Source organism: Capra hircus, chromosome 24, assembly GCF_001704415.2.
Source record: "Capra hircus breed San Clemente chromosome 24, ASM170441v1, whole genome shotgun sequence".
In the NCBI taxonomy this organism is placed as follows: Eukaryota; Metazoa; Chordata; class Mammalia; order Artiodactyla; family Bovidae; genus Capra; species Capra hircus.
Window position 1 is genome coordinate 49,394,862 of NC_030831.1, and position 27,833 is coordinate 49,422,694.

Genomic DNA, 27,833 nt, shown 5'->3' on the forward strand with positions numbered 1-27,833 from the left:
GGTTTCATAGCCTTGGCAGTTAAAAGATGAGAATTGATCTTGTTGAATCTTTTTTTTTTTTTTTCCAGGTAGGATACCCAGCTTTGCAGGAGTACCTAGCTCTTCTAGGGAATCTCATTTGTGACAGAGGTCCCCAAGACACACCCTCCACACTGTCCATTTAAAGTTCTAGGGGCCATGATTTGAGTAACTCAGAATAGAGAGAGGGATTTTTTACTCACAGGCTGCCTACTGACTCAACCAGGCAAGAGATGGAGATTTGGCACCCAAACATTCCTATTTAGAGGCCAACTGGCTAAATCAAACTAAGAGCAGAAGAGACAGAACTGGTTATCAGAGACTTGCTTCAGAGCTACTCCCTGTTCCTCTGAGTCAATTTTCCCATCTGTAGAATAGAGATGATACCTGACTTATGTCTGTATAGTTTGCCAGTGAAGAAGGGGAGCGTTAAGAAGAGGGGGGAAATATCTGGAAATGCCATTTACTCATGACCAGTGAGGTTTACACTGAAAAAATAGAGCCGGCCTGCCTCTTGTTAATGAATTCTAGCACGGGACGGACGAAGCGCGCTTCGGCGCTGGCAACTGCAGTGACAAACGGAACGAGGATAAGTCGGAACAGGACCAGCTGCTCCAGACTGGTTTCCCCACGCAGATCTCCCAGGCGGGGGGGGCAGACACCGGCGAGGAAGGGACGCCAGGCTGCCCGGGCGGTTTTCCTCTCGGGCCGGCAGGAGCTGGACTGGTTCCAGGCCTCCGCGGGGTTGCTGCTGCTGCTGCTAAGTCGCTTCAGTCGTGTCCGACTCCGTGCGACCCCATAGACGGCAGCCCACCAGGCTCCGCCGTCCCTGGGGTTCTCCAGTCAAGAGTACTGGAGTGGGGTGCCATTGCCTTCTCCGCTCCGCGGGGTTACTTGCGGTCAAAGGTGTAGTCTGGCGGGAAGCAGGCGGATGGCGGTGCGCAGCCGGCCGCGGCGCTTTCTCTCTCCCGCCTCCTCGGCGCTCCCGAGGGCTGCGGAGGCGCAGCGGCTCCGGAGTCGTGCTGGCCGCCGGCGGCCGAGGGCCCCGGGCTCAGCCCCCGACCCCTGCCCCAGATGCAGGCTCTGGAGGCGGGGTGCGGTCCCGGGGATGCGAGCGCGAACCTGGCGCTGGCACCCGCGGGAGGAGCAGGGACGCGCGCAATGAAGTGAAGAAGAGGAGGGCAAAATGATGACAGAGAGGAAGAAGCTGCCTCATTCCCCTCGATAAGGGCTGGGCGCGCCTCCGCCTCGACACTTGGCACTGGTTGCGAGTCTGAGACCCCCAATCCTGGCTCATTGTTTCCTTAGGGGAGTGTCGCCTGGAGTCCCTCTAGCCCTGCAGCCCCAGGTACGAGAGCGCCTACCACGCGGCAGGCACCGCATCCAGCGCTGTTTGTATTATCCTGTGTGTGTGTGTTAGTCGCTCAGTTGTGTCCGACTCTTTGCGACCCCATGGACTGTAGCCCACCAGACTCCTCCGTCCATGGGATTCTCCTGGCAAGAATACTGGAGAGGGTTGCCATGCCCTTTTTCCAGGGGATCTTTCCAGACGCAGGGATCGAACCCTGGTCGCCCACATTGCGGGTAGATTCTTTACCAGCTGAGCCACCAGGGAAGCTCAGATGGTATTATCCTGGATATTTTCATTTCTGCCACATCCTTAACCGACAGGAACTGTTACCACCGGTGTACGGGGGAGGAAGGAACGGCTTTGGGGAAGTTGCGTGGCTTGCCCTAAGTTCTGTAGCTAGTGGCGAAGCTAGCACTCCAAGAGGGGTCAGAGCGATTCTGACACCCAGGCTACCGCCCACAGCCTCTTAACTCTTCCCGGTTATTGTCGGATCGCGCCGTCTGCACCTGTCACGGGCCTCGCTAGCAGCAGGAAAGGGAGTAAAGAAGGATCACAGGGTGACCAGGTGTCTTTTCTCCATTCGGACCGTTGGCCGGGGGCGAGGAGAGAGCGTTGTGCGCGCGCGCGGATGGCTTTGCGCCTTGGAGAGGGCAACCTTCCTTCTCCAGGGATCGCGATCACAGAGGGAGCAGGGCTATGGGGCAACGACTCCCCTGAAGCTGCAGGGGGTGGCAGAGAATCTAGGGTCCGGAAATGGACACTGGGAAAAAGTAGGGTGGTGAAAGCGCTGCTGCCCCCGGAGCCGGCTGGGGAGGAAACAAGCCTGCGCTTGCTGAGTGTCCACGCGGTGAGTGTGCGGCTCTTTCATTCAAACTTTGGGGAGTCTGGTTCCGGCGTCAGCGAAGGTGTGACCAATCAGAGTCCGGGGAAGGGAATAAATTATGCAAATCACCATCTGGCGATGGATCAGATGACTCCCAATACTTAAAAAGTACCTCGCCGGGAGCTCACTGGGTGACAGTGGCGAGCCCTGGCTTCCTGGGCAGGCGCCCGAGAGAGGGCCGGTCTGGTTCTGGTTCAATCCCCTTCACATTCCCCCCACCACCCCGCGGCTGAGTTTAGCCGAGTTTTCATCTTCCGTCTTCTCCACCTTCAGCTGTCTAAGGCCACCGCTCTCTGGTGGAGCGAGGGCTTCCCACTTGGGGTTTTACAGGCTTGGACCGCTGGAAACTTCGAGAGGTGTTTTTTGTCTTGTTTTTTTTTTTTTTTTTTTTTTTTTTTCAGTCTTTTTAAAAGTCCCAGTTTGGAGAAGGGAGTGCGAGGGGGTGGTAAGGATGAGAAACACCGTTCTTCAGCTCTGCCTGTGGAGCGCCTATTGTTGCTTTGCCACGGGAGACCCCATACCCCTTGGTCCAGAGGGACGGCTGCAAGGTAACTTATTTCACTTATTTCATTACCACCCCCAAAGCTTCTTTTCTGGGCCATGGCCCTCTGTCTTGCCCTTCTTCCTCGATCCTGCAGCATCCTCCTTGCTTTCCGCCTGCGCTGTCCATTCGCTCCTCCTAATTGGTCTTGCAGTTCACTTGTTCCTCGGCGCTTCTGACCAGGGCATCCCAGAGCCGGCCGGCTGCCGGGTGTGCTCCCCCGCGCTCGGTCCGGCCCCACCCCTTTGCCGTTAATATGCACTCTTATCGATGCTGTCCAGCCAGCAGAGTTGGCTGCCAGCAGCTCTTCAACCTTGCCCTCCTCTTTGAACCTGCGGGTTTTCCAGGCAAGAAGGTTGTTAGAAAGAGCTGTCATCTGGCGCTATTTCTAATCTCGGCTAGATGCTTTGAAATTTTAGGCGCCAGGGTAGCTGGCTCTGGTTTGAGGAGCGCTTTCGGGGAGGATTTGGTGGGTAATTTGGACAGAGAACCCCAGGCTGCCAGCCTCCTCCTCCTCCTCTCCAGCAGTCTTTCCAGCCTTCTCTCCTCCTCTTGCTACCTCTCTTCCTTCCAGCTGCCGGCTTTCCTTTTTCAGTCTCTTCTATTGGAGGAAGCATGCCCTGGAGGAGCAAGGGTAGGGTCACCCCACAGGAGTACCACGTCAATCGGTTAAGCAGAGGAGAGTGGGGAACCCCTGAGCCATATCCTATTAGCTCATCTTCTACTATCCTGTTGTTCAGTTCAGTTCAGTCGCTCAGTTGTGTCTGACTCTTTGCGACTCAAGGAACTGCAGATTGGGTCAAATGATGTTGGTCCAAGTTGCTTATGTATGAGCAGGAGGGTTAATCTGAATGAATGGAAAAATTACTTAACACATTCCCAACTCTAGTATACTTGAACCAGAGTAGGTTTCATCTCTAGTTCCTCTCCTATAAAATGCTAACATTCCTTTCAACTTCTATGTTCTGTGATTCTAAGTATTTGAGGGTTATTTCCTTCATTCAAAGAAGTCTTTATTTGCCAGGAACCCTTCTAGGAGTGGGGCTTCCCAGGTGGCGCAGTGCAATGCAGGAGCCACAGGCGACGTGGGTTCCGTCCCGGATCAGGAAGATCCCCTGGAGGAGGAAATGACAATCCACTCCAATATTCTTGCCTGGAGAACCCCATGGACAGAGGAGCCTGGTGGGCTACAGTCCGTGGGATCCCAAAGAGTTGGACATAACTGAGCAACTGAGCACACAGGCTTTTAGGAGGATACAGCAGTGAACAAAACAGGTGTAAACCCGCACCCCCAGGAATCTTGCATTTCAGTGATGAGAAGATAGCCAGTTAACTTCTTAAAACAGAAATAGTGCTCAGTGTCATGGAGCAAAATAAAGGAGAGGAGGAAGGTACAGAGGGCTGGAGGGAGAAGGTGGTGTAGCATTAGTCTGTGACCAGACTTCCCTCACTGAGAAGCTGACTTCTGAGCAAGGAACTGGAGGAGAGGAGAGGATGAGCTTGGGGACATCTGGATGAAGGACGACTATGAAGTCCCAGAGGCAGAAGTGATGCTGGCTGGAAGTAGTAGAAATGAGCTAGAGAACTGTAGTGTCAGACAGAGCCAGGTGCTAAAGTGAACCTTTTATGTTCACCTTATGTGGGTTTATCCATGAGTCAGTGGCTGGGAAGCCAGCAGACTCTCTTTGCCTTTTCCCTAGACTTCCCATCTGGTCTCTATGAGTGGCTATCCGGGTGGAAACTGGGAGATTTTGAACAAATTATATCCATGGTTCAAATTTCTGCCAGTTGGGGCTTTTGTTCATTAATGACAGAGTTCTGCTCATGTGTATTTAGTTGCATTTTCTGGAACCTTATCCTTTTCACACCTGGTACGTCCTCCCCCTTGGCCTCTTCACCACCAACCCCTCTACCACTGTAGTTTCTCTTTCCATGACTCCATTTGTTTGTGTTTTTTCTTTCTTTCTTTTTAACTCTGGGATAATTAAGCTCCTGGTATGGTCATTTGGTCCATTTTCCCTTGATTTCTGGGTGACTGGACAGTTTGACTGTCTAATTTCCTAGCCTGTTATCAGGGGTGGTATCCTGGATGACTAGAACAGGGCTGCTGCTGCTAAGTCACTTCAGTCGTACCTGACTCTGTGCGACCCAGTAGATGGCAGCCCACCAGGCTCCTCTGTCCCTGGGATTCTCCAGGCAAGAATACTAGAGTGGGTTGCTCCTTCAAGGGATCTTCCTGACCCTGGAATCAAACCCTTATCTTCTACATTCACCTGGGAAGCCCTGATGATGACAGTACCTAGTGTTAAAAGGTCTTGGGACCAACAGTAACATGGGCTGTGTTTTGAAGTAGGGCCATCTCCTAGATAGAGCTGTGTGTGTGTGTACATGATGGAGCTGAAAGGAGAGGTTTTACTGCTCTTACGAGCATCTCTATGGCTTTGATAATTTATTTAATAAGGTAAAAAAGTGTCTGGCACCTGTCTGGTATTGCAGGAAGCACTGAGGTTGCATGAGGTGTTTGGGGTAAGTGCCAGAATTGACGTGGGAGCAGTAGGGAAGCCCAGTGTTTAAAAGGTCAAAGTTCCTTACCTCCAATTCCAAAATCTTTCAAAACTGAAAAATTTGACTGGTAGCTTGTTTGGCAGCAAGACCTGGCCTTACCTAACCTGGATTCTTACACAATTGGCATCCCAAACTGACCTGAACCAACAAGATGGTCTTTAAAATATTTTTCTTTTTCTTTTTTTCACCCTTGAGTATGAGTAGTCATGTATTTCCTTACAGAAATGTTATTGGTGTGTTTGATGAATGAGGAATGCCCCAAACCACATATATATATATATAGTGTGTGTCTCTCTCTATATATGTATATATACACACATCATAATACCTGTTTAAAATGTGAAAATTTCTGAATTCTGAAATGTAAGTCTGTGTGAAAGTGTAGTTTCCCAGTCATGTCTGACTCTTTGAGATCCTATGGACTGTAGCCCACCTGGCTCCTCTGTCCATGGGATTTTTCCAGGCAAGAATACTGGAAAGGGTTGCCATTTCCTTCTCCAGTAATGCAAGTGGTCCCAAGCATTTCAAGGGAAGAATTGAGGACCCATTCTCTGAAATTAGTAGCTTGAGGGAAGGAAAGAGAGCTCATTCGGATCAGAAAGAAGGAAGGAAGGTAAGGGAGACTTCTTTACTTCAGATTCACAGTCATTGATGTGTGTGTTTGTGTGTGTTAGTCACTCAGTTGAGTCCGACTCTGCGACCCCATGGACTGTAGCCCACCAGGCTCCTCTCTCCAGGGGATTCTCCAGGTAAGAACACTGGAGTGGGTCACCATGCCCTCCTCCAGAGGCTTTTCTCAACCCAGGGATGGAACCCTGGTCCCTGCATTGTGGAGATCCTCTGGGCCACGGTAGGAAGCCCTACAGTAGTTGATACTAGTGACTAATTAACACTTAAATTTTGGTGAGGTGTGCCTTTTATAACATCTTTGCAACTCTTCTGTGAGATGAGATGGAAACATTCAGCAGATGTAAAAGCTGAAACCCAGAGGGGTTAAGTAATTTGCTCAAGAGTGAACAAGAACTGGACCCCAGAGCTCTCACCACCCAGGCCTGCTAGCTACCACACGCTCTCTGCTTTCTCCCCAGATGAGTTCGACAAATCCAGGGTGGTACCGACTGCTGCCAAACCTCCTGTGAGATTTAACCTCCGCACCTCGGAGGACCCAGAGCACGAAGGATGCGATCTCTCCCTTGGCCGCAGCCAGCCCTTAGAGGACTGTGGCTTCAACGTGACAGCCAAGACCTTTTTCATCATTCACGGATGGACGGTGAGCCCGGGGGGAGGTAGCTCTCCAGCTCTACATGGAATTTGGTCTCCTTTGTTTTGGTCAATTAAAAAGCATACTGGTGCTTCCAGATTCTGCTCTTTCTCCCCCTCTTTTCTTGTGGGCTGCTTGTATTTCAGACAGCTGTGAAGAATGTAATGGGCACTTTGCTGAGGGGGCAATCTGGACTCCAGCAGGGTGGCATTTAATGCTGGCACGCAGTGGGCTTTCAGAAAGTGGCTCTCCTGAGGGCAGTAGCCTAGCTCCACTGGCTCTTAAGGGACCCTCTAATTACACTTAATTACATTGGTCAACCGCTGCCTCACGGGGGCCATCCCTTTGCGAGAGCTCAGCTGAACTGAAGCAACTTGACTGGCTCAGAGAGTCTGTGAGGAGCCAGCTGGCCTGGCTGGCTGGCCCTGGTTGGCACGGTGCCCTCCTGTTTGCATAGAGATAGTTCCATTTAAAGCCACTGGAGTCTTTCTATGCCCTCGCTGAGCCATTCACATCGAAAAGCCCATAACAAACTTCAACAAAAAAAGGGCTTTAATGCTCGGCCTCAGAAGCTTTGGACCAGCGAGGGGTTTATCCATTCATCTAATGACAGTCTGTAGGAAAATGGCACTGTTAAGTGAGCAGGCTTCTGCCTGGGCTAATTGGGAGGGGACGTTCCTCCCCTTAATGATGAGAAATTCATATCTGTTACGTGCTTGCTGGGTCTTTAGGTCTATCACCAACTGTTGGGGTCAGGCCTGGCTAGGGGGTGTTATGTAGGCACCTATGTACCAAAGGCAATCGAAGGGATCATTAAGGGCCTGTCTGCCCATCCTCACCTCACAGCCTATGATTATAATCATCCGTTTGGATCTTTTAAAGGCCCCCCTGTCAAAATGCAAATACAAACTGCCTGCAACTGACAAACACATTCCAGAAGGTTCTTTTGTAATCTGTTTGGAACTTGGAACAGCAGTTTCCCATAGAAGCAAGATTGTAAATGGCCTTTGGGTTCCCAGGCTAGGCACAGGAAATCTATTTATCTAATAATGCACTCATGGATAGGTTTACAACTGGACCTAGCCACCATTTACACTTTGTTTCTGTGAGAAAATGTGCTCTGAGTTCTAATTTGGGATTCCAGCAACAGATCTTCCCTCCTCTAGGGTCAAGAGGGATGGCAGAGATGGGTTGTGGGAAGGGGTCATTTGTTAACTTGGCGTTTGCCTAAGAGACAGAATCTCCTTGCATCTCTGAGAAAGAAACCCATTCTCCAGGGCAACCCTTCTCAGCTGCTTCTGAATGCTGGACCAGGTCACTTACTTGCCTGACTGTGACAGGGCTAACCTCAGGTCGGCTTGGCCACCAGCACGTATCCCATAGCAGCCCTATTGGTCAGTGGGGCAGCAACACAGGACACCAGCTTGGACATTTTCGATGGGAAAAGCTGGAGGCGTCATCAAGGGCAATGGAAGACACTCGCCCACATAGCAATCCTGACTGTGGCTGGCCCCGCTCATGGGCAAGCGTTGGTGTCTGGGGGACCAATGTGAATGTTCCATGGCTGCGGGAAAGGGTCACAGAACTGAATTTCATATTCACTAGTATTTTTCAAACCCAGAGAAAGAATTTTTTTTTAAAGTCCTGTTTTCTCTGCAGATGAGTGGCATGTTTGAGAACTGGTTGTACAAACTGGTGTCAGCCCTGCAGACGAGAGAGAAAGGAGCCAACGTCGTGGTGGTGGACTGGCTCCCACTGGCTCACCAGCTTTACGTAGATGCGGTCAATAACACAAGGGGTGTGGGACTCAGCATCGCACAGATGCTCGACTGGCTTCAGGTAACAATGGGACTGAAGGGAATCATCTCCTTTTCTGAGAAGGATCTTGAATTTGAACGCTTTTAGGAAACAAAGATCGGATTATTACAGTGAACCGAGAATATCTTTGAGATTCAAATTTTTACTGAATTAAGTATCGCTTGAAATATTTTGGAAGCTGGAACTTTTAGAAAGCTTTCTAATTATTGACTCATTTCTGGATTTTTCCTGTTACTTGCCTTGCAGGAAGAAAATTTTCCTTCTGGGTCATTACTTGCTGATGCCTTCAGAAGCTTGTAATCTTTTTTTAAAAAAAATTTAATTAATTAATTTCAGCTGTGCTGGGTCTTCATCGCTGCACGCGCTTTCTCTAGCTGCAGCGAGCGGGGGCTACTCTCCGCTTGCGGTGCAAAGGCTTCTCATTGAGGTGGATTCTCCTGTGAGGGTTCCCCTGATGGCTCTGCTGCAAGGCAGCAGATGTGAGTTCAATCCCTGGGTGGGGAAGATCCCTCAGAGGAAGAAATGACTACCCACTCCAGTTTTATCGCTTGGGAAATCCCGTGCACAGAGTGTCGGGTTTCAGCAGTTGCAGCACATGGACTCAGTAGTTGCCGTTCCCAGACTCTAGAGCACAAGCTCAATAGTTGTGGCACACGGGCTTAGCGGCCCCGAGGTGTGCAGGATCTTCCCAAATCAGGGAGGGAATCTGTGTCTCCTGCATTGACAGGTGTATTCTTTACCACTGAGCCACCAGAGAAGCCCAAAACCTTGTAATCTTAAATACCTACTGATGTCTGCTCTTATTCTGAAGGGTGGCTGGGCTGAGGGTGGGAAGGGTTGGTTCAAACAAATGCAGCCTAATGCCTTGCATAAAATATACATGGAAAACAGATCTTGAGGTCTTACATTTACTTTTATAGGTTAATGATTTGCCGAGGCTCAGTGGACTTAATGGGAGGCGGGGAACACTGGCAGAGTGACTCAATTATCTGGGCAATTCTAACCTGACCTTCCTTTAGAAGCCCATGAATCTGATGAATTGTGGCAAAATTCTGGTCAGGATTCTCAAATAGTCCTCAGTCTTCTGCCTAGGTTGTTTAGTTGAGCTTGGTTCCTGAGCCATGGGGTCAAATCCCCCCTCACCCTCATCACCGAGTGCCTTCCCTGTCAAGGTCTGATGCTTTGACTCTGGGATCCCAGACAGGCTGGTGACGAGGAGGTGGGCAGCTCCTGGGCCTAAGAGAATGGGCAGGGAGCACCCTGCTGCAGACCGTGTCTGGCACTTAGTCTCCAGTTTGTCCGGTGGCTTTGACCTCGGCACTGCTACCCCTCCCCACCTTAGACACTGCCAGAAACGTGCAGGGGAAGGGCCCTCATAGCTCAGTTGGTAAAGAACTGCCTGCAGTGCAGGAGACCCCAGTTTGATTCCTGGGTTGGGAAGATCTGATGGAGAAGCGATAGGCTACTCAATCTCGTATTCTTGGGCTTCCCTTGTGGCTCAGCTGTCAATCCGCCTGCAATGTGGGAGACCTGGGTTCGATCCCTGGGTTGGTAAGATCCCCTGGAGAAGGGAAAGGCTACCGACTCCAGTATTTGGGCCTGGAGAATTCCATGGACTGTATAGGCCACGGGGTTGCAAAGAGTCAGACACGACTGAGTGACCTTCACTTTCAGGTATGCAGCTTCTAGTCACAACCTGCACCCTGTCCCCAGTGCAGGGTGACTGAAGTGCCACCAAGCCCTTTCCAGCTCCCCTTACCTGGCTGTGTCCCATCCATGTTGCCCTGCCAGCACTACCAGCCACCTCCAGGCTCCTTGTCCCCTCCCTGGCATGACTGCTGTTGAATTGCTGGCAACCTGTGGGCTCAGGACCACCCTCCTCACTCCTTCCCTTCTGTGACTTTCTGCAGGGCAAGGAGGACTTTTCTCTTGGGAATGTTCACTTGATTGGCTACAGCCTCGGAGCTCACGTGGCCGGGTACGCGGGCAACTTCGTGAAAGGCACGGTGGGCAGAATCACGGGTAAGCATGGCTCCTTCACTCAGGGCTGCTCCTGGGGCTCCCTCCTGGAGCCCTTGGAAAACTGAACTTGTGCAGGACTTCAATATATGAAGCAGATAGAAGGATGTTCTGGTTAAAGCTGGGTATCTGTGGGTAGTGTTAAGTTTGTTATTTGAGCCTCCCCCTTCTCAGGAGGAATCTCTGGGTCCCCGAGCACCAGGGAGCATGCTTGGAAAACCACTGGTTTAGTGCAAAAGGTGAGGAAGCACCCAGACAGCTGAAGAGACTCAAGGGCAGCCCTGGGGTAAAGCCCGGCCTGCAAGCTCTGGCGCTCACTTTCAGTCTCTGCTGCCACGCTCCAGGAGCTCAAGGGAAAGGAATCAGTAGTGTGGCTTGTGGTTTGAATTCTGCCTCAGGCTTCTATTTCATTCACCAACAGCCTCTTTCCAGTGTTTGGTTGGTGTTACTTATTAGTGATAATGACCTGTTTAAAATGTGTGGTTAACCTTTGTCCTTAAAGGGACCTTTCTGGTAGTGGTACCCAGGTTGGCAATAGAAAGTCGAATTTTCCATCTTATTGAGTTTTTTTTTTTTTAAGTGAAACTGAGTTTATTTAGAGAGATACACACTCCATAGGCAGAGTTGGTGATCTTCTGATGTGAGAATTTGATTTAAATATTTACATCATCTAGTGACTGGGAAAAGTGGGAAGGACTCTTTCCCACTCAGAGGCCCCTGAAACACATACACAGAGCTTCCTCTAGGAGAAAGTCAGAGGCAAATTTGTCGCCCTGAATTTTTGCCCTCCTGCCAGCATTCTTTGGTTAGTTCTCCCTCCCTGCTTCCCGCACACCTCCAACACATTGAGGGCCCAACTGGTCACCCAGAAGGAAAGAAGTAATCATTTCCTTCCTGGCCATGTGTATTCATTTTGAAACAGGACTCAGGTAGAAGGGAGTCCTTAGCTAAAGAATGACTTAGTAAAGGTCGAGTTTCAACAAGCCAGCGCGGTAGATGTGAAACTATATAGAGGGACTTCCCTGGTGGTCCAGTGGCTAAGACTCTGTTCCCCATGCAAGGGGCATGGGTTCAATCACTGGTCAGGGAACCAGATCCTGCATGCTGCAACGAAGACCCGGTGCAGTCACATTTGTGAGGTTTAGTCGCCCTCCTCAAATCATGGTCCCCGGGCTTAAGTCTAATGAGCGCACACACACACACACTCCTTTCGATCCAACTGTTTGATCCAGCATAACTTGAGAGCTTCACTTTTGATTTTCAAGTCAGTGGGGCCTGAACTGTCCAACAGGCAGTGTGGCCACAGGTGACTACTCAGTAACCCCTGGCTGGAGCAAAGCCCATGGGCCTGGAGCCCCTCTGGGTTCTATTGTCTGCGTGCCTCCTCCTCGCCCCCAGGAGAGGCCTGGTGTTGCAGAGCTGGGCTGGCTGTGCGCAAAGGCAGCACACACAGCCCCCGCCAGGGCCCCAGGGCCAGTGTCCTTGGCAACGGAGACAGCCGGCAGATCCTCCCTCTCCCTGTCTCTGAATCTGAAGTGGGATGGAGCTCGTCAGAGCATTCCAGTTCCTTCCCCCTGCCTGTCTGGGTGGGAGCTGCTGAGATGAGGGCTTCTCGGGCAGAATGCTGATCAGTGTTTCGGGCCATCTGCAGGGAGTGTGGGGGCCAGCTCGTCCGGAGTGCGGCCCCTTCTCTGCAGACTCTCTGCAGAGCGGGATCCTGGGGCGAACATGACAAGGAGTGGCCTCTGTCCAGTTGCCAGGCAGCACCTCAGGGGCATCTGGCTGACCTGACGCATGTTGCCATGCATGTCTGATGGGGGAGGCCTGTGCCCTCTCCTCACCCCTCAGACTTCCCATAGGCCTGGGAACCGGGCGGTCCTGACTGGCAAAAGGACCAGAGATGGCAGCTTGTGTGGAGTCCAGAGGCCAGGGAGGCTGCTGCGCAGAGGCCAGTAGGGGTCCTTAGCCTGGGCCTGCAGGGGGTACCTGAACCCCAGTCTTGCTTGGATCAGAGAACTGTGGACTTGGGGTCTGCTGGAGTTTTACCCTCTTAGGCTTCTGAGGGAACTCCCTGATCCACTAGGGAAGAGGTCATAGGTTTCTAATTGTACTTGCATTTTGTTACTTATAAAGAAAGAAGCAAGCAGATTTGTTCATTCAAGAACTAAGTGGCCAGCACAGGCTGTGGGCTAGATGCGACCCAATGTCAAGCACTCAGTGTGTAACCGGTCCTTTGTGCCATCTGTAAGCCATATAGCATCCAGGCCAAAGAATTCTTTGGGCTTCATTTTACAGATGGGGAAACTAGGACTCAGGGCTTAAATCACAGGCCCGGTGTTTGACACCCTGATAGCAGAGCTGGATGCAGACCCGGGCCGTTGGGCCTGCGCCTCACCCCTGGGCCATGCTGCCGGCCTCCTGCTGGCAGGGAAACAGCAGCTGTGACAGTTTTCTGCCAGGCCAGGAGGCAGAGGTTCTCCTGGGCGTTATGTGTGTACACAAGAGTGTGTGTGCATACGCATGTAGGTGTGTATTCCATTTGCTGGACAGGACACCTTCGGGGGAGTCTGACTGAATGGAAGGAGGGCTGCTTCTCCATCCTCTCTTTTTGGACTGGATGCATTCACCCTCTCCTTCCTAGTTAAGCAAATTGTGCAAATTTCCCGCGGGGTTTGTGGGCCTTGGCTACATGTCAGGCAGGGTCAGCCTGGGGAGGCGAAGGCTCAGCCTGCCAGCCAGCCGGCCTTTCGAGAAGCCCTGTCAGCCAGCGGCATTCCTCTGGCCCAGCTTGGTTTCCATAGCGCTGACTGTCTGGTGGAGACTTTTGTTCACTGATGCAAGAGCCCCCCTCTTATTGGCTGCAAAGCAAAATGCTTCTCTTCTTTCTTGTTTTCTTCAGGGCACATGGTGAGAGGCAGGGAGAGGCCACCTGTGTCAGTACTGGGTCCGTTCAGTTGCTAAAAAGAGTCATCGAGGGCTTCTCAGGGAGGCCACTGCTTTTGTGCTGTCTTTCTTTTAGGTCCTGGGCTAGAGAGGAGCCCCTAGGCAGCCTGGGCTCTCTTTCTGCCTCTGTCATTCATACATATTTCTAAACTTCTCTTGGAAACTATGTAGAGTTTCAGTTATTACCAGTTCTCATGAGTAGTGAGCTCCACAGGTTTGCTATCCACTCTGAACAACAGCTCTGCCTTTTGTTTCTCCTAAAATCACCCTCCGCAAGCCTCACTGCGTGCCTCCTGGATCCAGTGCACTGGGATCTGGGGAACAGGGTTCTAATACCCATCTCCTGCTGTCACAGCTCCATTCTCGGTCATTCTCCTCTCTACCTTGCTGTCTCTAGATCCAGGCTTCTCAGCCTCAGCACTATTCATGTTTGGGGCCAGACAGTGCTTGTGTGGGCGCTGACCTGTGCATTGTAGGATGTTTATCGGCATCTTTGGCCTCTACTCACTAGACGCCAGCAGCTTCTTCTCACCCTTTTCTCAACTGTGACAACCAAAGATGCCTCCAGACACGGCCAAATGTTGCCAGGGGTCCCCTTGGGAGCAAAACCCCTCCCAGTTGAGAACTGTTGTTCTAGACTAAACAAACCTTTCCCAATGGCACACAATCTTTTCTTCGCTTTCTCTAGGTCCTCTCTCTCTCTTTCTCTGTGTATAGGGCAAACAAAGAACCTTTTAGGCTGGGTTGAATTCAGCTCCCATAATTACTTGGTAATAGTAGCTAGTGTTTACACTGACAAGCACTTACTCTTTTAATATCGCACATGAACTATATGAATTAAGACATTCAGATTTCATTTTCTAGATAGTACTGAGGCATGGGAGAAGTTTTTTTTTTTTCCAAAATCTGGTCCACAGACCACTTAGTTTTGGGATCACCTGGGGAATAAGCCTTTCTTTCTGGTTCTGCACCAGGATCACCTGGGGAATAAGCCTTTCTTTTTGGTTCTATACCAGACCTATCAATCAGAATCTCTTGGAGGGCAGGGAATCTGCATTTGATGCTTTGCAAATTCTATTTTGGAATGGGTTTTATACTTGTGTGCATGTGTGCTAAGTCACCTCAATCATGTCTGACTCTTTGCACCAATATAGACTGTGGCCCGCCAGGCTCCTCTGTCGTTGGCTGGAGAATATTGGAGTGGGTTGCTGTGCCCTCCTCCAGGAGATCTTCCCAACCCAGGGATTGAACCCATGTCTCTTACATCTCCTGAATTGGCATAGCACCACCTGGGAAACCCTTTATAGTCATGTGGTTCCCAGATATTATAAAAGACAGTGAAATTGTCTCTGTTGTTGCCACTATCTTCATGGTTACCTGCCCTACTCTCTCTCCCAACACACATACACACAGGAAATCTGGGACTTGTGTGTCCTTCCAGAGTTTTTCATAATTACACAGTGGAACCTGAATTTGTAAGAAGCTCCCCACAGATATTTGTGCTGTTTTAAATTTGAGAACCAGAGCTCTCTGCAGTGTTGCTTGTTTGTTTGATAGAGAAGGGTTGCAGGCAAAGGGTTTTGTGCTTGCGCCTACAGAAGAGAGGAATTCTGGAAGCCTGCAGATGCTCAGTATTTCTGGTGCACCTGGCTCTTGCCATTCCACTCCTGGGCCTGACTCATAACTAGCAGAAGAGGAAGAGGAAGTCCCGATGCAGATAGCTCAGTTTGGGGAGACTGAGTCTTCCCTCTCGAAGATATAGGTAGCTCAGTTATTCTGTCAAACTTTGGCTAAGATCAAGGTTATGGAAGACTCCTAGTGGCAGAATAAATGGGAGGAATGGCTTAGTTTCAGCCAGCCCAAGTTCTTTCTAGAACCACTTCAGTTCCAACAGTCTGTGGTTCCTTGGATCCACATGTTGGTTGAACCTCATGACCAGTTTATTGAATCAGATGGAGTCTTGAGAAGAAAGCCAGCATTCCTATACAGCAGGCACCAAGCTGTGCAGGATTCCCACAGTGCGGACGTCTTCATTCTGCGCTCGCAGACTCAGCTATCCACTGGGTCTCCGCTCACCTGACATGGCCCGTCTTGGCTCCCCCTTCTGCTGTAGGTTTGGATCCTGCTGGGCCTTTGTTTGAAGGGGCGGACATCCACAAGAGGCTGTCCCCTGATGACGCAGACTTCGTGGATGTCCTGCACACCTACACGCGCTCCTTTGGCTTGAGCATCGGCATTCAGATGCCTGTGGGTCACATCGACATCTACCCTAACGGGGGTGACTTCCAGCCAGGCTGTGGACTCAACGACGTCTTGGGGTCGATCGCATATGGAAGTGAGTTCCTTATTTTTTCTTTTGACTCGATTATTGCATCTTCTCCTGAATCAGCCGAGCTATTATTGTTCCCAACAACATCCATTTCGTTATTCCCACTTCTCCCCACAGTGGCCCTTCAACACTGTTTATCCTGCAGTTCATCATCCTGCAACAGTCTTCCTGTGGCCTCTGGTCTGCTGTCTCATGCTTTGAGGTCATAGTTATTATTTTTACAGAAGGAATACCTTTTTGTTGGGAAAAAAATCAAGCATTATAGAATTGCCTACAGCAAGAAGTAAAAATACCCCCTCATCTCCCACACCCACTCTTATTTTTATTCTCCAGAGGTAGCCAATATAGATATTTTGTGTGTATCCTTCCAGGCTTTTTGCTTTGAAGATTTATTTGTGTGTGTATGTGTGTGTGTGTGTGTGTGTGTGTGTGTGTGTGTGTGCGCGCGCGCGCGCGCACGCGCGTGGTACTTTTCAAAATCACGTTGTCCTGCAGCTTTCCTTTTTCAGTCCTAATATACATTGTGGACATTCTTAGACATCAGAGTACATAGACCTATTTACCTTTTTCCTTTTTAAAGGTTGTATAATATTCTTTAGCATGGATGCACCATAATTTAATTTTTTATAACATTTTAAAGAAGTAAAATCAAGACACTTCCTCACTCACTAACAAGTCTGTCTTCCTGAATGCCTAAGCCTATTCCCAGCAGTCTTGGGGAGAACTGAATTTGCTGCTGAAACTGATGGGCTGAGTTTCTCATTTGCTCACTGCCTTGCATCCTCAGTCTTTTAGGGTTTCTAAGTCTTGGCCCCAGCTGGCTCTCTCTGCTCTGATGCTCTGCTGTTTGTATGCCCCACTCTGTCACTCAGTCTTAGGTTGCCCTCTCCCAAGGTGTTATGCAACATCCAAGAGGTCCTGCGGGGCTTGGGAGTTTATGCAAGGAGAGTGCAGCCTTGCCTCAAGTGATCAGAGGATGGCATTTTTTAAATCTGGTGATGTTAATGAGGAAGGAAAAGGGAAGCTTTGCCAAATGTTTCTGAAGGTCCCAGGATTTACTAGAACTATTGGCTTTAGCCTCTGGTTGCAAGAAATAATGATTACTCTGGGTCAGAAAAATTCAAATTATGCTCCTAACTTTGCAACCAATTGGCTCTGTGACCCTGAGCAAATGACTTCAGCTTTAAGGGTCTGTGGGTCATCATCTCTAATTGAAAGAACTAGAATGAAGTTGGCAAACATTTTCTTAGAGAGTCAGTTAGTAAGTATCTTCAGCTTTGCCAGCCATCAGTCTCTCTGTTTCAAAACTCTGCTCTGCTGCCATAGCGCGGAAGTAGCCAGAGACAACAGGCAAATGAATGAGTGTGGCTGTGTTCCAATAAGACTTTACTAAAAATGGACCAGCCTGCAAGGTGTAGTTTGCCGATCCCTGGACTAGGTGATGGTTAGCATTAGATCCATTTCCAGTATTTTGTGACCACACAACTCCATCAGGACTTGGTGACTCCTCCTGCACAACTGGCCTCCATCACCCTGTTTAGTGCTTGTCCTACGTACTTCCTTGCTCTTTATTGCTTTGTGTGTATCGGTGCAGTCTTCCTACCTGGCAGGCAAGCAGTTCAGTGGCAGGACTAGCCTCCAGTTCTAAAGAAAGCACAGCATGTGTTAAGAATGACACAAACAAGCATACGAATAGTGACAAGAAAAATAGTGATAACTGATGCGTGAGTGCTTGCTGATGGAGCAGGCCAATCACCGAGGAGCAGCTCAGTCCTGACGTCTCCGTCTCCCTCTCTCCCAGCCATCGCAGAGGTGCTGAAATGTGAGCACGAGCGGGCAGTGCATCTTTTTGTCGACTCTCTGGTGAATCAGGACAAGCCGAGCTTTGCGTTCCAGTGCACAGACTCCAACCGCTTCAAAAAGGGAATCTGTCTCAGTTGCAGGAAGAACCGTTGTAATAGCATTGGCTACAATGCCAAGAAAACAAGGAACAAGAGGAACAGCAAAATGTACCTAAAAACCCGGGCGGGCATGCCTTTCAGAGGTAACCTTCATCCCTGCCCGCCTTGCCCTGCGAAAGGACCTTTTCCCTATTTCCGAATACCATGCTCTATAACAAGCACATTCCTGCAGTTTGATCTCATCGTTGCAAACCAGATTATAATGTGCATGCCCCAGGAAAGTTAAACATTTAAAAGTAAATGATGGGGGCTCCTTTGGTGTTGTGAATTATCACTCTATGATCGCAATGACTTAAACATTCTATCTTGCATTTAGCTTTTCATGTTTGTTTTCTCATTTGATCAGAGATAGGCCTAACAGGGAATTGAAATGATATCTTACATTTTTATAACATGTTATAAAACCAAAAGTTTTGTGGGTATTATATTACATATGAGGAAATTGAGGTTCAAGAGGTTAATACCTTATTCTTTTATTCAAGATCACATAGCTCAAAAGCATCTAGGTCAGAGTGCCCCAAAGTTCTCCCAAACCCCAAGTTCAGGGCTCCTTCTTCCTTTTATTAAAATTTTTAATAGAAGAGATAATTGCTTTACCATATGTGTCAGTGAATCAGCTATATATATACTTACATACTTGAATATCCTATTCAAGGCAGGATATACTTATATATCTCCCTCTTGAGCCTCCCTCCCGCCCCCTCCATCCCACCCCTCCAGGTCATCACAGAGGGCTCCTTCTTCTATACTGCAGTGCCCTCTTAGGCCATTGGAGAGAATGAGGTCAGAGGGAGGTTAGAGGTTGGGCTGGACCAAAAGGATGTCAGTCCCTAAAAACTCACTGTGGTGGGTGACTCACTTTGGGTCAGGGTATCCTAAGATGACAAGCGAGGCTCACAAATGTCTTTGTTCTGCTATCTCTGCAGTTTACCATTATCAGATGAAAATCCATGTCTTCAGCTACAAGAACATGGGAGAAATGGAACCCACCTTTTATGTCACCCTTTATGGCACCAACGCAGACTCCCAGGTTCTGCCTTTGGAAATGTAAGTCATGGGTTTTCTTTGCTGGGTGCAGGACAGAGAACAAGTCGGAGAGGTGCGCAGGGGCATGTGAGCACTTGCAGGGGAGGCGCTGGGTGGTTCCTCCCTCCTGCTTCACACTCTCCTGGGAGCCCTGGGCTCACAACATTTCTGGGAGGGAAGCTCCTGGGATGAATCAGCAGCGTGAGAATCTGCTGGATCAGCTGGGCAGAAACTGCTGTTTCATTCAGACAACACCTGATTCCTGAGGCTTTAGGAAATTTGGAACCTGAAGCATGTTATCCGTGGCCCATTTCCCATTATCTGTGGGAGGGGCACATGGTAATCAGTGTAGACCTGTTGAGCACTTGTAAGGTGCAGAGTGCCCTGCTGAGTAATGCTGGGATTGCCAAGGAATGCAATCAGAGTACTTGCTCTCAAGGCTGGGGGCTGAGCCTGGGGGACCAGACTTGTGTGCACACACTCATGCACACAGATGGGGAGAGGTAGGTGCCCCTATGTGCTGAGTAAGAGGGACAGACGGGAGGGGCTGGGAGTTCTGGAGCGGGGGAGATGGATGCCCGTGGGCTGAGGGGGCGAGACGTCGCTGAATGGGGATGTGACTTTGCACTTTTCTCGTTTCTGTTCTTTCCTGGTCCTGTTCCCCCCAAGGAAGTCGCCTACATGATGAGATGCTCAGGTTCCCGAGCATTGGATAGGAAGCCGGGGTGCTGTGCGTGGTGTTAGCTCTCTGCTCATGTGGGGCGCAGCTGAGCTTCCATGCTGGTCCTGCTGCCGGGACGTGGAGGGTGTGGCAAGAGGGGCCTCTTGCACATTTCTCTCCCATCCGTGAGGGGCAAGGGCTGTCACCGTGTCACCCCGCACGGTGCCGCAGTCTCCAGGTGGTAGGGGACAGAGACCAGCGTTCCTCTCCCCTTGCAGGGTGGAGCAGATCGGGCTGAATGCCACCAACACCTTCCTAGTCTACACCGAGGAGGACTTGGGAGACCTCCTGAAGATCAGACTCACGTGGGAGGGCAAGTCTCAGTCCTGGTACAACCTGTGGAAGGAGCTTCGCAGCTACCTGACTCAGCCCCGCGGCTCCAAGCAGGAGCTGCATATCAGACGCATCCGGGTCAAGTCTGGGGAAACCCAGCAGAAGTAAGTTCCTCATGACCCTCTTCCTGTCCCGTGTCTGTGGTTAGCAGAGGGCGTGTGCCTCTGCAAATCTTTTTCTTAGATAAGTGCACATGTGAAGGGCGTGCTAAACCGCTTCCGTTGTGTCTGATTCTGCGACCCTATGGGCTGTAGCCTACCAGGCTCCTCTGTCCATGGCATTCTCTGGGCAAGAATACCGGAGGGAGTTGTCATTTCCTCCTGCGAGCATGCACCTTCCATCTTTTCCTATCCAAAGCACGGGGGCAAAATCACAAATGCTTTGCCAAGAAGACTGAATTCCAGATCAATTTGTGCAGCTTGTGCCCTGGTCACAGGCCCTGGGCTGAGAGGGGTGGGCAAGTAGAGGCTGGAACCCAGCCCTTGTTCCACTTGCCAAGTCCTGTGCTGGCCTGGAGGAAGGGGGCTTCTCCTGGACAGGGTGCTTCAGGAGAGCTGCCTTGTTTTGTTTTAATATTGGTTAATATGCCCTAGTACGAGTTCAATTACTTTTTTTTAGCTGCACCAAGTAGCATGTGGGATCTTAGTTCCCCAACCAGGGATCAAACCCGTGCCCCTTGGAGTGGAAGCACAGATTCTTAATCACTGGACCAGGAGTGCTGTTTGTTAATCTGTTTGCTCTGGGGTCTGTACATGCAACAGAAGTTGCATGAGGTCTGTGGGGGTCCTAGATTCCCTGACATCCTATCTTCAGAGCATTCTACCCCTCCTTGGGAAGCTCTGACTCCAGGATGTGAGTGGGGCCCTAACATCAAGGAACAGCGATCCCTCTGTGCTATGCCAGCTGGCAGTTTCCCCATGTCTGTTAACCAAGCCTAACATGAGAAATCCACACCTAAATCAGCCCCTGAAACGTGCCTTGACTCTCTGAGCAGCTTCTGGCTAAGTGGGAGCCAGGAAACCTGGAGGACATTCGTCAAGAGAGGAGGGTTTCCTTGGCCAGACCCTTCAGCCATCCTCTGGTAGGTCACTGCCAGCCTAGGGTCGATGGGAAGCAGGCTCCACTCTCTGTACCTCTTCTGGCATTTTCTCCATTACAGTTCTTCAAGTGGCTCATTTCCATCCGTCACCTACATTGCATCTTGGCCATGCAGGGGTGGAGCCTTGGGTCGCTCATCTGAGTAATTCTGGTCTAGAGACCTGGGCACTGGGGTGTAGTAGGGGTGGGTGCCCACTGAGGGGAACTATTAGCACAAAGGCTGTGGTCTAGATAATCGTGTGTCTTTCTCCTTCTCTTGATGCTTGAAAGTGCAGCCTGTGTCGACATGTGGCAGCTGAAATGTGATCGTTTTTTATTTTTGGTACTTTTTTTTTGGCCATATTACACAGCATGCGGGATGTTAGTTCCCCCACCAAGCATCGAACCTGTGCCCCATGTAGTGGAAACGTGGAGTCTTAACCCCTGGACTGTCAGGGAAGTCCTGAAAGATGGAAGCAAATCTAACAAACCACCAAGCCTTAACAAATGTGAACCTTTTCCATATTGGTTTCAGATATGAGATTTTAAAAAGTAAAACATTTCAGATGAATCAGAAGCCCCTCTGCTGCCTGACTCCTGCCCTTCCAAATCGATTGTACTAATCTTCCAACATTAACACCTGTTAGCGTTTCCCTCTTCGTGATGTTTATACTTTCACTGCTTCTGTTTGTATCCATGCACAACCTGTAGAATTGTTTTGGTTGCTTCTGAAGTTTACATGAGTGGATATTCCTTTCAAAGTTGCTTTTCTCCATTCAACATAGTTTATGAAATTTATACAACACATATCGATCCCATCTACTCATGTTTAGGCTTCCCAGGTGGCTCAGTGGTAAAGAATCTGCCTGCCAAGGCAGGAGCTGCGGGAGACACGGGTTTGATCCCTGGGTTGAGAAGATCCCCTGGAGAAGGAAAGGGTAACCCATTCCGGTATTCTTGCCTAAAAAATCTCATGGACAGAGGAGCCTGGCAGGCTACAGTCCATGGGGTCGCCAAGAGTCAAACATGACTGAGAGTCTGAGCATCATTCGTGTTTAACTCCGGTATGCAAGCCATCATTGAGCAAACAATAGTTTTGCCATTGTTCTGCTGAATATTTGCATTGTTGTTGCTTTCTTGCAGTCATAAGTAGTGCTGAGGTGACCATCCTGGGACGTTTTCCTTGTGCACACATGTCAGGGCCTGTGCTTAGTTACTCAGTCGTATCTGACTCTGCGACCCCAGGGACTGTAGCCCTCCAGGCTCCTCTATCCATCGGGATTCTTCAGGCAAGAATACCGGAATGGGTTACCCTTTCCTTCTCCAGGGGATCTTCCCAACCCAGGGATGAAACCCGTGTCTCCTGCAGCTCCTGCCTTGGCGTGGGTAGCCTTTCCTTTCTCCAGGGTATCGTCCCAACCCAGGGATCAAACCCAGGTCTCCCTCATTGCAGGGAGATTCTTAACTGTCTAAGCCACCAGGGAAGCCCAAGAATACTGGAGAGGGTAGCCTATCCCTCCTCCAGGGGATCTTCCCGGCCCAGGAATCAAACCTGGGTCTCTTGCATTGTAGGCAGATTCTTTACAAGCTGAGCTACCCGGGAAGCCCATGGGCTTCTTGGGGGAATGTTAAATCACTGGGTTATAGTATATGTATTTACCAACTGGACTGGATATTAATCCCTTTCCAAAGTGCTTGGACTAATTTTTCATCTCAGCCAATGAGTAAAAGTTCTCTTTTTCCCCCTCCTTTGGTGGATATTCTTGCCATTCCTTTGGGTGTGACTTGGTCACTTACTGCTGTTTTCATTTGTATTTTCTGATTGAGTGTAATGGGTGTTTATGGGCTGTTTGGGTTTCCTGGTAAAAGTTTGGAAGACTGTTCAGAATGTGGCTTCTGTCCTACTGGTAAGTATCATGGTCAGATTTACAGGCCATGGGGTCACGCTGACCACATATCACCAAGGCTGATGGGCTGGAAGTTGGGCTGTATGTTATAGCTGAAATAGTTTTAAGACTACTGATTCTTCCTGTGATCTTTGTTGTCTACTTCCTGAATCTTTTCTATTAACTCACAGCTGAGTTCCAGTTATGCTTGTCAGTGGGTATTTCTGGACACCATGCTGGAGGGACCTTGAGTTCCTTCACTCAAGGAGTTTATAGTCCCCTACAGATACAGGAATTTGCAGCTATTCAAGGCAGGATATAATGTGTTAAAATGAGATAACACCTTCGCTATTAACTCTGTGCCATAAGAAGTAACGACAGTAACACAAACGACATTTATACAAGGATGTGCCAATTCATTAAACTGGGAAGTCAACAGAGGGTTAGCTTAGTAAGGTCCTGAGCAATCAGGGAGGCTTCAGAGAGGCTATGCCTTGGAAGGCAGGTGGCCATTTGGACAGACAGAGGGAAGAAGGTGGAAGGGTTGTGATTAAAGGCTGCATGAGCCGAATCATGGGAAACATCAAAGTGAAACCCTTTTGGTGTGCTTGTAGCAGCGGTGGGGAGTTCTGAAGGGTCTTGAGTCAGGATGGGTGAGATGAAAACTTCTCTTTTCTTCTTACTCCATCTGCCTTGGATCCAGAAAGCACCATATGGCTGATGCACAGCCATGTCCCTACCCCTGGAGCTTTGGCTACATCAGTGGTTTCTTTTTCCTTCTAGATTGACTTTTTGTGCAGAAGATCTTGAGAACACCCTTATATCGCCTGGCCAAGAGCTCTGGTTTCACAAGTGCCGGGATGGCTGGAGAATGAAAAATGAAACGAGGTAAGCAGGATGTGCTCAGCGGCTCATGCAGTGCCTGCTGATGGGTCCCCAGGCTGGACGTGCGTCCGGGCACTTGGGACATAGAAGCCAACAAAAGCAGATGAATGTCCCTTCCTTTATGAGGCCGACCTTCTGCTGGAAGGAGATAGATGAATCAGTGTGACAGGATGTTGGATGCTGTCCCTTTGCCTCTTGTTATGCTTCACCCTGTGGGTGTCACAGCCGTGGTCCTGCTGGAATGAGGTCTTTCAGTGACTAAGTCCCCAAGCTTGGTACACATGTTCCCATCTTAGATTGAACTTCTGTGTAGTGACCAGGGCCATGGGAAGTTCCAGGGCTCCTGGTTGCCTTCTGGGCACCAGGGTGGAGTGGGGAGTTAGGCAGAGTAAGGGAGAAGCACAAGGCTCGCTTCCCTTTTAAGATTTTCTGGGACCCAGGTTGGTGTGAGTGGATTTAAGTAGGCAACTCTCCCCCTTTCTGTTTTCTGGCCGTGAGGCATATGGGATCTTAGTTCCGCAACCAGGGATCGAGCCTGTGACCCCTGCACTGGAAGCATGGAGTTCTAATGACTGGGGAAGTCCAACTTTCTCCCTTTCTGAGAAGCAGGAATGCTCAGTGTGCATGTTGCTGTATCAGACAAAGGGGTCGTCTTGCTTCAGTGTCCCTCTTGCCCTGTGCTGGAGTCTCATCATTTCAGAATTGAGGAAGGCTGATCCTGTGGTATGAAGCAGCGGGTCCTTTCAGAAGGGGCCTCAGTCAACACCCTCTGAGCCTAAATGCCTGCTGAGCAGGGGGGAGACACCCCCCACCCCCAGGTCCCAACCCCTGGTCCAGTCAGAGGTACTAAATAACAACACTCCCCAGCACGTAGATGTGCCCACCCTGCGTGTGTGCTTCCGTACAGCATCTCATTTCATTTGATCAAGTCCACGATGCTGGTGCTGTTAACCTTGTGGACAGCTGGAGGACCTGAGACTCAGGGAGGTTAGATCACTCTTTTCAGGTTCCCCAGTTGGTGACAACAGAGTGAGGATTTGAAGCGGTTGGTTTACTCGAAAGCCTGTGTTCTTTCCTGAGCGTGGAGGTTCCACTTGCTCAGATGAGTCACCTTGCCTCGATCTAGGTATCAATTATCAAGCAGCTGCACCCTTGCCGGGGTCCCCCTGTGATTAGCTGTCTGCCAGCCCTGAGGGTTGAGCTACATCCTGGCTGCTCTGTCTTGTGTTCAGGAGCATCACCGTGACCACACACTGGGAGATCACAGGACTTGTGGCATCCTGAAAACTGCTCATGTAATTAAGAGACTCAGTCTAGAGTAGGCTTACAAGATTTTCTGCTATGATAATAATTTTAATTCTTCATGTCTGTGTTTAAATGTATACCTTTCCAAGTGCTTCCACACATTTTTACTTCACTGATTCTTGGAAGAGCCATGTAAATTGCATACCCGGGAAGGATTGCTATTCTGACATACTTCTTTTTCCCACTCCAGAACTTCCTAACAGTTGAGAATGCCATAATTCTCTTTAACTATCTCTTTGAGAAAACAAGTTGTCCTTTCGTTTGCCCTCAAAAGACTAGAAAACAACAGGCTCCCCAGTAATAAATTAACGCCAGGAAGTGGTGACATCTCTGGGCTGGAGTATTCTCTCTCCAGCTGTGAATGCTGTTCATCTGTTCACAGGAAAGGAGACTGAGGCTCCGAGAGGTTCCATGGTGCGTTTGTGTAGCTGAGATTTAGACTCTGCCCCCTTCCGGTCATACTGCAGGCTCTCCTGTGTTTTTAGAGCAAAGCAAAGAGGGCTTGATCATTTTCCCTGCGGTTGCCTGTGTGTGTGTGTGCACGCGCGTGCATATACGTGCATGCTGAAGGTGATTATTCTGCTAAATATGCAGGTGTCATCATTGAGGTGTAGGGAGCGAGGAATCCAGAGTGGGCCCTCATGTGGTGTTCTTCAAATTGATTCTGTGGCTTTTGGGGGGAGGGGGAGGAAAGAGCAGAACCCTCTCCATTTGTTCTGAAAGGGAAGAAGGTAACACAGGTGGAGAGGAGTGGAAGAAAGCTTGGTCTTGTGGTAAGCAGAGGTGCAGAGCTGCGAAGCCAACTAACAACTCCACTCCCACGTGGTTCCTTTCAGTCCAACCGTGGAGCATCTCTGAGAGTGCCTGCAGGGCCCCCCACCCACCCGACTTCCAAGCCCGTGGAGGGACGTTACAGCGGAGGAGCCACCTGAAGGGAGGACCCGGCTTGGCCCTGTCCCTGGAGCACTGGGAGGAGCCCGCTCTCCGGGGCAGCTCTGTGCCTCCCGGGAAGGCTGGGACTTCTCGCCGCCAGAGGGAAGCGCGCACCGCCGTGCCTGCTGGCCCCGCTGCTGCTCTAGGACTGCTCTCCCTCCAGGTCCGAGAGCAAAGGGCCGCTGCCTCGACCTCTGCATCCACCGGGCTGGTTTCTCAGTGACTGCATGAGCCTGTGTTCCACCTGACAAGGGTCACGGGCTCTGAGCGCCTCTGTGTGGAAGGCTGTCCGCTGCCTGGCCTCACCTGACTTGAGTGAGAGGTCTTTCTGCTGGGAGCTGGCTGGTGTCAGGACCTGGGGCCTTGTTCACCCAGGGAGGGGAGAGTAGGTCTGGGAGGTGCAGAAACTCTCACTCTTGTGGTTCAGTGGGTAACTGGTAATCTGTCCCAGTTATATTTTATTCCGTCCTGCTCCCCAACTTTCTCTCTAAAGCACATATCATGGGCTTTCTTATTTTTTCCATTGCTCATTTTTTGATTGGACAAATAATTGCTAAGCACTGACAGTTAGCAGGTGGCAGTAGACACCTTGGTAAATTTCTGCAGACCCTCTCCTCATTTGAAGCCTGATGGGTTTGGGATGTCTAGACTCCCTTCCAGTTTAGATGATCCATGACTATGCACGAGGGGCACTGAGGGGCTATAGGATGTAAGAGTTGGGGACCCTGAGGCTTCAAGTGGTTTCTACCTATTTCTTCATAGTTGACATGCATCTTCCTTCAGAGTGACATCTTTGATCACCAGCAGAGTGTCATATGTTTTGGGGACAGAATGGTGACCAGTTGCTGGACATGACTGGCAAAATCTCTTCTGTGTAGGAAGATGGGAGGGGATTACACATATCTGTTCATATGGAAACCAGCACACAGCAGATGCCAAGATGTAATTAATGCCATCCTTGTTCCTTCTTGAATTATCTTGTTCAAATACCAGTGCCCTTTCTGTGCTGAACTTCTTCGAAAAGCCCCTACTTCTAGATCTTGATTTGAATGAATATGCATGATATCTGAGGAACCCTTTTGTAATTTTCAAAAGATTTGAACGTGCATCACTTAATTAGAGACTCATAACAGAAGGTGAGCAGGGCAGCTACTATTATCTCTATGTTACAGAACCAAGGCTTAGTGAGGTTCAGCCACGGGCCTAGAATTATATACCAGGTTGGTAGTGGAGCCAGGTGAGGACCCAGACTTCCTGGAGCCAAAGCCCATGGTATGCACGTCTCTACAACTTCACCAGTTCTCCTACAGCCGTTTCCCACCAACATGCCCCAGACGTGACAAACAAGGAAGGTTTTTCAGAGCCAGCCATGAAACCCCAAACCCTTTTATTAATATAGAACTGGGAGGACAACTGTCCAAGGGGTTAGGATTTTTATGGATGAATATTATTTGGAAGGAGTTGTGATGGCAGGTGGGGTTGGAGGGAGAGCTATTTTCTCTGTACTTAGGTTTATAAATGTTAGTGTTAGCTGTTCAGTCGTGTCCAACTCTTTGTGACCCCACAGACTGTAGTCCACCAGGCTCCTCTCTCCACGGGATTCTCCAGGCAAGGATACTGGAGTGGGTTGCCATGCCCTTCTCCAGGGGATCTTCCCAACCCAGGGACTGAACCTGGATCTTCTGCATTGCAGGTGGATTCGTTGCTGTCTTAGCCACCAGGGTCAGGAAGATCCCTGGAGAAGGGAATAGCTACCCATTCCAGTATTCTTGCCTGGAGAATTCCACGGACAGGAGAGTCTGTAGGGCTACAGTCCATGGAATCACAAAGAGTTGGACATGACTGAGGGACTAACACTAGGTTTTTAAAGGACATTGTTTTCATCTGTATTGTGCGAAAGTTGTATCATTGTTCAATGCCAAACTTCTGAAGACATAACCCGTCAAAGACCTTGGTTCAGAGTATTTTCTCAATCCAG

General features: G+C 49.8%; 1 protein-coding gene across 1 annotated transcript; it reads left to right on the forward strand.

Annotated features, from left to right (window-relative positions):
- On the forward strand, positions 2,314-27,484 carry LIPG (lipase G, endothelial type). Its single transcript, XM_005697191.3, has 10 exons — positions 2,314-2,800; positions 6,447-6,628; positions 8,279-8,458; positions 10,348-10,459; positions 15,513-15,734; positions 17,530-17,772; positions 18,616-18,736; positions 19,655-19,873; positions 23,516-23,620; positions 25,759-27,484. Exons 1-10 carry the CDS (start codon positions 2,704-2,706, stop codon positions 25,778-25,780), a joined length of 1,503 nt encoding a protein of 500 aa, XP_005697248.1. The 5' UTR covers positions 2,314-2,703; the 3' UTR covers positions 25,781-27,484.